This window comes from Cynara cardunculus, assembly GCF_001531365.2.
Source record: "Cynara cardunculus var. scolymus isolate 2C chromosome LG 5, CcrdV1, whole genome shotgun sequence".
NCBI lineage: Eukaryota > Viridiplantae > Streptophyta > Magnoliopsida > Asterales > Asteraceae > Cynara > Cynara cardunculus.
Genome location: NC_037532.1, coordinates 34,111,360 through 34,122,442, shown reverse-complemented (window position 1 = coordinate 34,122,442; position 11,083 = coordinate 34,111,360). Strand labels below are relative to the sequence as shown.

Here is an 11,083-nt window from a genome sequence, read left to right as displayed (position 1 = left end):
ATTGTGATTTTGATGTACTGATGTTTCTAGACTCTAGGTTAATAGTTTGTTTTATTAGGTTACGTTTATTTCATTATTTGTTTAATATTTAGAGTTTAGACTTTAATTTAGTTTAGGTTTATTTGTTTATCATGTGATTAGGTTTATTTATTTTCTGATTGTAGTTTAGACTTAGATAATAGATTGGATTGATCTTTTCTAATTCTACAAAGAGATTAGAGACGGACTATATTATTAGAATATATTGATTATTTGACTTTGAAATATTTATCTACTACACGATGAGAAAGTCATATTGATTCGGGTGGGTTTGGGGGTTATTGCACATGTGATAAAGTCATATTGATTCGGGTGGATTTAGGGGTTATTGCACATGTGATGAAGTCATATTGATTCGAGTGGATTTAGGGGTTATTGCACATGTGATTCATTTTTGTTGATCCTCTCTCTCAGTGATTTGATGATAATCCCTTTTCACTTACGTTGTATTTTTGTTTCTGTCTTTTTCAGTTCCAGCGATCATCACTGAGTTTGTTTAGTGATCGCTGAAGAACTTGTATTGTAATTCAATTAGAGACAGCGATACCTCAAGAAGACAACACTCACACCAAAGAACTTTCAGCCAAAGTCGAAGACTGAAACTGAAGATTAGAGACTGGCGAGTACGTGATCTGAAGCGGTACTTAGTGATTACAAGTCCGTCTACATATGTGTGAAGACTGCTCAAGCCTCAACGAATGCTGAAGAGACCTTCAGGTCATTCCAACATTCAACGATCAAAGGAAGCTTGCTTAGCACGACTGTTGTTGTCTTGTCCTTATGCACACAAAGGACAAACCCATACCTTTATAATCGTTGGTACGGTACGAAGCCGACTACTCGACTCTATTGTCCACCAACTTTAGATAAGGATGCTTGCTCATGAATAGTGTTTTTTGTACTATTCACTGTAGCAAAAGATAAACCTTTCTCTTAAGGCTTGACACGCACTCTAACCCTACCATATTGCATTAAATGTTCATTTAATGCACTGGGTATAAATAGAAGTGTTTCTTCTCCATGCAGAGTGCGCACAACTCACTTTCAAAACCTAATTCTTACTTTGAGCATTTTCTAGCTTAAGTAAATGATCTTCTCTTTACATCATTTCTTTTCTTATTTGCTAAGAACTCGTGTGTAACAAAAGATTGTTTAGATATGTTTTTCTTACCTTATATTTTCGCAAACAATCTTGTAAAATCTGTATTGATCTTATTTATCAATATATATTTTAATTTGAAATTATTGTGTTTGTATTCATCCCACCCTCTTCTACAAACTATTGTACGTATCTTGTAGACCCTCAAGGGACCAACAATTTTGGTTTCTATTCTGATGTACAGGTGAATAATGTCATTATTCATGTGTTTCGTGTCAGGTGGAGAATTAGAGGAGTCAGACAAAGTATTTGATGAAAGTTGTCTACGAGATTTCATGTCTTGGAATTCAATTATTAATGGATATTTTAAGAGTGGCAGGTCATGGGAGGCCTTAAGATTGTACCAGCAGATGGAGCAAGAGGGGACTAAGCCGAATGAATTACCATAATAGGGGTGATATCTTATTGTGCTTAGTAAAGTGTGGGAATATGGAGGCTGCAGGGAGTTTATTCGACAAGATGGGTAAGAAAACCATCATTGTCTTGGACCACCATGGTTGTTGGTTACAGATAGGGAAATCCCATTCATTTGAAGGTGTTGCAAATGAGAAAGATTAGACAACCAATCCAGGTTTTCAATCGAGTAAGAGAAGAGTCTAACTCTCAAGGGAAAGATTTTGCGGGTTTGTGAGGTTTCCGAACTATGAAGTAAAGGTTCCATGAAGTGAGTTGTAGGAACGATACGGTCGAGACACCTTAAGTCGGTCAAGGAACCAATGAACATGAGAATGATTTCATTGAAAGAACTATAACCTAGATTAAGGGTCTCATTGTCCTCAACTTAAGGTATGCCCCACATAAGGATCTGCTATGATATCATTTAGGGGCATTTTTTTTTTCTTTTCCCCATGGGCATCCGAATTCTCAGGACCGGCCCTGCTACTCGACATTATATAGCAATCTGTACATGCCTAACTCATCACCCGTCTAGCTTCCTCTCGGCTCTAGGACAAACTATATCCATCTACCTAGACAACTTCCCTTCCATATATGTCGATATCTTTCTTCTCCCTCCTCAAAATACGTTTTATAAAAAATCTAACAACGTTCCACATATTTTTACAGTTATTTATGTACTGCCCGTCGGTTCATATCTTTATTTACCCTTTTTCTCTTTTCGGCTTTACAAAGACAAAACATGGGAGAAATATAATTGGATACACTTTAAATTTTATATTCATAATGAATGGTGAGGATAAGTTCAAGCGATAAAAGCATTTAGAATATAGTCTCGATCGATTCTAAATAAGAATAAACATTAAACTATTGAATATTTAAATGATATGCATAAAAAAAATTCTTTGCTTTTTTTTTTTTAAATAAAGTTTAAAATATTACATATTTAAGTATATGATATTAATAACATCACATGGCGATCTCTCACAAAATCTATAAAAACATAATTAATTGCTATAAGTTGCTTTTAATGACGTTGTCCGGTAGTGATGTTTAATAATAAATCATAAATTATATATATTATTTAAGAAAAAAAAATCACCAAAATAATCACTTACATGGGACGGAACGGGACACAAAAAAAATAGTCTCATGTTTAGCATGCCATGGACAAAAAATACATAGGACAAAAAAATAGTCTCATGTCCCGTCCTGTTCCGTCTGCCTACCAAACGCTACCTTAAGTCCATCTTTTTCACCGTTAAAATATTTCGAGGGACCGAAGGTATTTTAGCCTTTTAACATTTTCTTTTCATTTATTTTTTTAAAGGATTAGAAAATATATTATAATATATATTTTAATATATTTTTTTATATACGCACATCATACACCACAATAGTCCTTACACTTGTCTTCTTCGTTGGTATTTATAAAGATATTATGTTATAATATAATAAATTTCAGAACTTTTGAAAAAAATGAAAAAGAAGCATCAAAAAGACTAAAATGCCTTCAATTTAAATAGCAATTGCTATAGGGACCATGATGTAGGGATTAGTGATGTCCAAATTGGCTCGGCCCGGTTCGGGACGGTCGGAGGACCGGAACCGGGATCGGCACCGACCGGGACCGGTAATAGACCTGACAGTTACGAACCGGTTCATGTTTTTGTCGTTTTTTGGGACCGGGACTGATTATTGGACCCGTAATAGATAAGTTTAGACTTATGTTGCGGCGAATTTTCACGAAAGGTAAAAAAATGAATGCGAAATATAGAAAGTATTGCGAGGACGTTGGTTTTAGAGTTTTGGGACCGAAGTTCGATATGCCCGTTCGTTGGAATTCGACTTATTTTATAATTGAAAATTTGATAAAACAAAAAATTATATTTTTGCTTTTTATAGACACCATTACTCGCATAATTTTATTGGAAATCTTGATTGGGCCGTGCTTTAAAAATTATACGATATTTTAGGCTATTTTAAAAATGCGACAACACTTTTATCCGGAATTTATTATCCAACAAGCCTTGAGTTTTAAACCAATTATATATTTTGGCAAGTAAGATTGTCCAATACAAGACCTTCACGATTGGGGAAGGTTGATGTATTCAATGAAAAAAAAATTGTTAAAATATTTTATGAGCATCTCATTTGCTTTTTTTTGTGCTGCGGCGTTAAACCTATATTTAAATATTGTCGGTGTTGAAGTTTTAATTACACAAATATATGTGACTTTTGGTTTGGATACCGCTACGGATAACTCTTTTTCAATAGAACAAAAACGTTTGTTTAATCATAATGATTTCAAGATTTATTTGATCATTACAAACATTTTTACGGAGGAGGAAAACAACCACAAACATCTTCAAGTCGTGGATTTGCGGGTTCTAGTTCTTCTTCTAGTGGTCATTGACAAAGTCGTAAACAGTTGATGACTAATTCAATGAACGAGGTTTTAAATGAATCAAGTAAAAAAAGTCGATATGATAACGACTTGTGTTAACTAAATATGTATGTGCATACTAACTTTATGGTTGCATGCCCCGCAAATGATGTCGAAGATTTTGAAAAAATTGATCTATTAGATTTTTTGAAACAAAAACAACCTCAATTCCCGATTTTGCCGTGCATCACACGTAATGTGCTAACAATCCAAGCTAGTACCGTAGCTTCAGAGTCCGCTTTTTCTCTTAATGGCAGGATCATTTCCATACGTCGGACAACACTAAGCCCGGAGTCCATGGAGTTTTGCATCTGCTTGAAGGATTATTTGGATAGCGTTGATAGGATTCAACACGCGACATCGTTAGAGATGGAGATTGAAGCGGTGGAAGAAAATCTGGAAGAAAATGAAATCTTCATGGGACTAAGCACGCCGCCAACTACCGATACCGACGGCACTTACTCACAATATGACGATGATGAGGAACTCGACATTGATGACCTTGATGACCAAGAGACTATTAGAAGAATTCAAGAGACCGGAACTCTTCAAATCAATCCGAAATGGGATACCGATAAAGACTGATATATAAATGTATTTTCAAATAATTTTATAATAATTTTTTGTAAAACAATGTAATTTTAATTATAATAAAACGTATTTTTAAAGTGTATTTGAGTGACCCGTTAGCCGTACGACAAATTTAATAACATATTAAAAATATATATCATTAAAAAAACAAAATAAAAACATTTTTGTTGGAGAGGTCCCGATTGGTACCTGTTGACACCGGGACCGGTATCCCATAACCAGTTACGAGTTACATTGACCCGTCATCACTATATCGACCGGGACCGGGACCGGTTATGATAGGACTGGTTACAAGAAAGAGCAGGCCCGATTGGGGCCGGCCCGGGACCGGTTTTTGGCCATCACTAAAAAATGTTATGGTATTTTCTTTTTCTATTTAATCGTTTATAAAAAAAAACGTAATATCCAAACCAACTTTGTATTCATCTCGACTGATTTTATAAGGTCCTGAAAATAGCAGTTAAGAAAATCTATAGTGTTTCCGAAAAGATTTAAATCGACAGCTGGTAACGATTTTATCAGTTAAGAAAACTATATTTGTCGATATAATTAGTTCTAAGGTTATGTTATGATATGTTTGATTCGAAGCACAGCAATTAGCAAATCAATACCAATAACAACAACAAATAACATGTTGGTAAATAAAGACAAATACGTAACCATAAGCGTGGTGCCTGATTGGTTTGAGTTTGGTTTCAAATGTCAAAAGTACCAGGAGGTCCCGGATTCAAATCCAATGAGGAATAAAATTCCTCTTGTGGCCACGGAGGTTCAAATGCGGTGACTCCGGACTATCTGCAAAACAGATGGTCGTCCTGAGATTAATCGGCTCGGATAGCGGATTACCCAAAAAAAAAGGGTTTTGCATTTAATAGTGAATTCTAAAAGTGTGATAGAATGATTACACAGAGAAAAGGGAACCGTTGATAAAATATGGTTGGTGGGGTTTTGTTGAGAGATTTGTTTTGTTGGTATATATAAAGCAATAATTGGAGATCCACAACACACAAATCAATGGAAATGGAGTTTGTAGTCATTGTTCTTGGTCTGTGCTTATCTTGTGCACTTATCCAAGCCACTTTCTCAGTTTTTAGGGTCGGAAAACCCAAGAACCTACCTCCCGGTCCGACGCCGCTGCCGATCATCGGAAGCCTCCATTTGCTCGGTGACCAACCACATCAGTCCCTAGCCAACCTAGCCAAAACCCATGGCCCGATCATGTTTCTGAAACTTGGTCGCATCACCACGCTAGTCATCTCCTCCGCCGCTGCCGCCAAACAGGTCCTTCAAAAACAAGACCTCGCTTTCTCCAACCGTCACATCCCCGACGCTCTCACCGCCCATAATCACTCCCACGACTCCGTCGTCTGGCTCCCCGTCGGCACCCGTTGGCGGACCCTCCGCAAGATCTTCAACTCCAACATCTTCTCCACCAACTCCCTTGATGCCAACCAGCATTTACGGAGCCAGAAGGTGCAGGAGCTTGTGGCGTACTGTAGGAGAGCCAGCCAGTGCAATGATCCGGTGGACATCGGTCGAGCTGCTTTCAGAACCACCTTGAATCTGCTATCGAACACCATTTTCTCCAAGGATTTAACAGACCCATATGAGGATTCGGGTAAGGAGTTTAGGGAGCTAATTGGAAACGTGATGGTGGAGGCAGGGAAGCCAAATCTGGTGGACTTTTTCCCCGTGTTGAAGAAGATCGATCCGCAAGGGATCAGGAGGAGAATGACTCGTCATTTTGGCAAGCTTTTACAGATCTTCGAGGAGTTGATTCAAGAGAGATTGGCGTTGAAAAGTTTGAAGCACGACGATGTATTGGACGTGTGTTTGAAAATCAATCGAGACAACCCCGATGAGATCGATCAGACGCACCTCAAGGGCATGTTTTTGGTACGTAAAACGTTTAACGTTCTTAATTTTACCATAAATAATACTTCTTTCGTCTTAAAAATAAGTTTTCAAATAGGTTCAAATCCATAAGGAATACAAATCTCCTTGTAGTTACGGAGAGTGGCGGATCCAGAAAATTTTGTTATTGGGAGCAAACTTAGGGAGTTGGGGTGTCAAAAAAAAAATTTGAAACCGAATAACTCATCCAAACCAAGACGATTTTGGGTTATTCGGTTTAAACTGTTCAGTTTAAATATATATATATATATATATATATATATATATATATATATATATATAAAATGGTAGGGATTAAATTTGGGGATTTGCCTTTTAATTGTTGGGGGCCTATTTATAATTTTAGATTTATATATATATATTTAAAGTTACAAGTGATGCTCTTTTTGTGACTTCCTGGGTGGTTTGTTGGGACTTGGGAGCCTGTGCCCCCTATGGGCTTGCTATGCATCCGCCATTGGTTACGGAGGTTCAAATATGGTGACTCTGAACTATCTGTAAAACAAGTAGTCGTCCTGAAATTAGTCGGCTCGAATAGCGGGTTAGATATTAAGGTTAATAAAAAAAGTTTTCATATTTCTATTATTATTTTTATAGTTCTTGAATCATATGAGAAAGTGAACACTTAGAAATGGCAAAAAGTATTTTTTGCTATAAACTGATGTAAGTTTGACTTCATATAGTAAAATTTAAAAAGTTGGTATTGTATGAAAAAGTAATTAACTTTAATTTGATTCTTATGTGAAGGAGGGCATTTTTAAAACTTACATTTTGGTATTTGAGATGTAAAGTTTTAAACATTTAAGTATTTGGATAATCGGTTGAAGCATTAACCTATTACCATGTTGATGTGTCGAGTGATGAGATGAAATTGGGTTTAATAACAAATAATACTGAGTTGGATATCACATCACTCGCCACATAAGCATGGTAACCGGTTAATGCTTCAATCGGTTACTCGAGTACTTAAATGATTAAAATTTTACATTTTAGGTACCAAAATAAAAGTTTTTGAAAGTACGTTACACAAAATAAGAATCAAGTTGAAGTATGTTAATTTTTCATGCAATTTACCCTTTAAAAATAATAAAATAATAGTTGTCTCCAAAAGTTATTCTAAAATACTAGATTTTGTTGATTTAACGATTCTTCTGTTCCAACGATTACGTTAAAATCTATGTTAAAATAAAGAAAAGAATAGAGAGAACATAAAAATATCTGAATTTGAAGAATTTTTTTGAAACTACATACGAGAGAGAGAATAATACCTTAATTTTTTACCTTCAATAAAAAGTAATGAAATCAAATGTTGATAAATAATATTTTATTAAATATATTAAATATTTCAATCGGGATCAATGTGTTCTCTAATTAATTAATCTTTGACACGTTCATGGGGAACGAATCTCGGCGGGTTCGAGGAACTCGTTTAGTAAAATACAATAAAAACAATATATTTTCAAATTAAAATTATAATAAATTTCACTACATAAAAACCAGAAAAACAACTTCAATTGTTTATATATATATATATATATATATATATATATATATATATATATATACACACACTAATAAACTAAAAAATTTAATCCGGAGTCGGATTAGGAGCAAGTAATGCCATCTCTGACCCTATCCGACGTTTCGGATATGAAAATCAATCCCCACCATGTATAATTAATTATGTTACATCTCCATAATCAGCAACTTTTACCGGATTATTTTGACCACATATTCATGGCACCATAAATTGGTGCCAAAGATTAGGTGTAAGCAGCGTAGCCACATGCACAACATAAGTACGTATTGATGACTCCAATAGTTAAATTATAGTTTTTTTTAAATAAAATGTTAAAATCAAAACATTTAAAAATCTTTAATAGCTATTTTAAATCCTAGATTAATAATATTATTAAAATATTATATACATTCATCATTCTAATACACCACATTTAACTTTATTGCATTAACAGTAGCAATAGATGGTGGTAGTAGAGGTGGCAATGGACAGTAGTAGTCGGTGGTCGACGTTTGTTATGGAGGTGGTGGAGGAGTTGGGGGCGGCCAACGACAGTAGTGGTGGTAGTGTAAGAGGAGGTGGAGGTGGTCGACGGTGACCACCGATGGTGACAGTGGGCGAACTAGCGGTGATGACCATAAAAACAAATATCATATTAAGGTTATATATCAAACTAGGGTAGGTTAATAAGTTTTAGTTTATGTCTCATTCTTGTCCCATCTTCGTCCACCTATTTTGGTGGAACAAGAAAAAGTCTCGTTTGTCCCATGTTGTTCCATCTTGTCCCTAACTACGAACTTCGGATTCAAGTAATAACATTCTTGAATCATCAAATTTTTTCCTATCTCATGCCGTGACAAATGTGGAACAAGGAGTTCTTGTTATGTCCCATGTTGCATCAAACGTAGGACAATGAATTTTGTCTCGTCCTGTCTTGTCCCATCTCATATACCAAATGCGGTCTATAGGACGTCATGGATTGTCTAAGCGTTTTAATAAAACACTTTATAGCTCTTATGTTTGTAGGACCAAGTTATAAAATGTCACATCTAAAAACGTTAAAATTGTTTATATGACATTTTAGGCGTTTTAACAAGTTTTTTATAACGCTTTTAAAATGAAGTGTTACTATAAGAAATTTTGTAGAACACTTTTGATAATTGTCTTATAAACTCATCTTATTATAGGACATTATAGACATTTTATTTTAAAAACGTCTTAAAAACTTGTTAAAACGTCTAAAAACATCATATAAACCTATTGTAACACTTTTGGAATGATACTTTTGGTTCGGTCCAATAAACTCAAATTCAGATAAAGTATTTTTTTCAGGATGTTTCTACATTTTAGGCATCCTATAAAATCAATTTTGTTTCAGTGTTGGTGGAAACAATTAAAATTATAAACAATTCTCCTCAGTATTAAACTTATGAGATTTCTTTAAGTTTAGAGATTTCTACCTTCCTTTTTTAGCATACACTTTAACATAACTGTTAAAGCAACAATAACTTTGAAATCTCTAAAACTTTTACTTTAATATATCAGATATATTTCTATTTGACATTTACTCTTCTCTTATTTGGAACATGTTATTACGTATAATGGTATAGGATTTGTTTGTTGCCGGCACTGATACAACTTCAAACTCGTTAGAATGGGCAATGACAGAAGTACTACGCAACCCACACACCATGACCAAAGCCAAAGAGGAACTTGAACAAGTAATTGGTAAAGGTAAAATTATAGAAGAAGCGGACATCATGAGGCTGCCGTACTTATCGTGCATTGTAAAAGAAACCCTAAGGATTCACCCTCCAGTCCCCTTTCTGATCCCTCGAAAAATCGAGCACGAAGTCGAACTCAACGGCTACACTGTCCCCCGAGACACACAGGTTCTTGTCAATGTATGGGCCATAGGACGAGACCCTACCCTTTGGGAAGACGCATTAGATTTCAAGCCAGAAAGGTTCATGACCTCAGGGTGTGATGTTCGAGGTCAACATTTCGAGCTACTCCCGTTTGGTGCTGGAAGAAGAATTTGTCCCGGTTTACCACTTGCAGTCCGTATGCTCCCGGTAATGTTGGGATCATTACTTAATAACTTTGATTGGAGTCTTGATGCTGGAATTAGCCCTAAAGAATTAGATATGACGGAGAAGTTTGGGATCGCCTTGCAAAAGGCTGACCCTCTTTGTGCTGTTCCAAAGTTGTTGAATTAGCGTTTATCCATATACTTCGATTTCTCTTCATATCTAATATACCTCATAATTATGTTAGAATTATATACTTCAAATGTTGGTATGCACAAATACAATTTGAGTAAAAACAATATTCAAGTATGTTTAGTAAAATCGTAGGAGTACGCCTAAAGCATTAATATAGCTTTATGCCAAGAAAATGTTGTAGCTCAGACGTGTTAAATAAATATTCTAAATACATTTACCCCTAAATGTATAACCAGTGTAGCTTTATATCAGTTGTGAAAAAAGGACAATGGCCATTTTTATCATTATCAGTTAAATCTCATCATAGATATAGATTATTTTGTTAAAGGCATAGTGAGATTACCACAATTGGAATACAAATTCTCTGAAGGCAGATCTATGAAGGCTCCAGTGGATTCTGGCCTATTTAACCGATTTTTGCATAAAAGCATACTACTACATAGTATGTTACTCATACTAATGCATTGAATTACAGATTGAATTATAAAACAAGCATCTATCTCCAAATATTACAAAATAAAAAAAAACATTGAGCAAATTGAAACATGAGTAAGCTAACGTGAAGCCTTCTAAAACCGACCCTTAATTATGCTTATATATATATAATTAGATCAATAAAAAAAGTTCAATGATCGTGCAACCCTCCTCTAACATCAATATTTTTTGTCGTAAGCTTGACGATTTTGATTTTGATTTTGATTTTGATCCATAATATTGAATCACCTACATATGTGTTGAAATTTGTGAGATATGATCAAAATATCACAATACTGAGAATCGTAAAGTTTATTGTG

At 35.0% G+C, this 11,083-nt stretch overlaps 1 protein-coding gene across 1 annotated transcript; it reads left to right on the top strand.

Annotated features, from left to right (window-relative positions):
* The first annotated feature begins 5,639 nt into the window (after positions 1-5,639).
* On the top strand, positions 5,640-10,344 carry LOC112512469 (7-ethoxycoumarin O-deethylase-like). The gene is made up of 2 exons (XM_025118447.1): positions 5,640-6,527; positions 9,675-10,344. Exons 1-2 carry the CDS (start codon positions 5,646-5,648, stop codon positions 10,281-10,283), a joined length of 1,491 nt encoding a protein of 496 aa, XP_024974215.1. The 5' UTR covers positions 5,640-5,645; the 3' UTR covers positions 10,284-10,344.
* The last annotated feature ends 739 nt before the right edge of the window (positions 10,345-11,083 follow it).

What these genes read in the sequence shown, in the direction of transcription:
- LOC112512469 (XM_025118447.1), top strand. Translation starts at nt 5,646, where the DNA reads ATGGAAATGGAGTTTGTAGTCATTGTTCTTGGTCTGTGCTTATCTTGT. An exon ending in ACCTCAAGGGCATGTTTTTG is followed by an intron (nt 6,528 to 9,674) that starts GTACGTAAAACG and finishes ATAATGGTATAG; the next exon opens with GATTTGTTTGTTGCCGGCAC.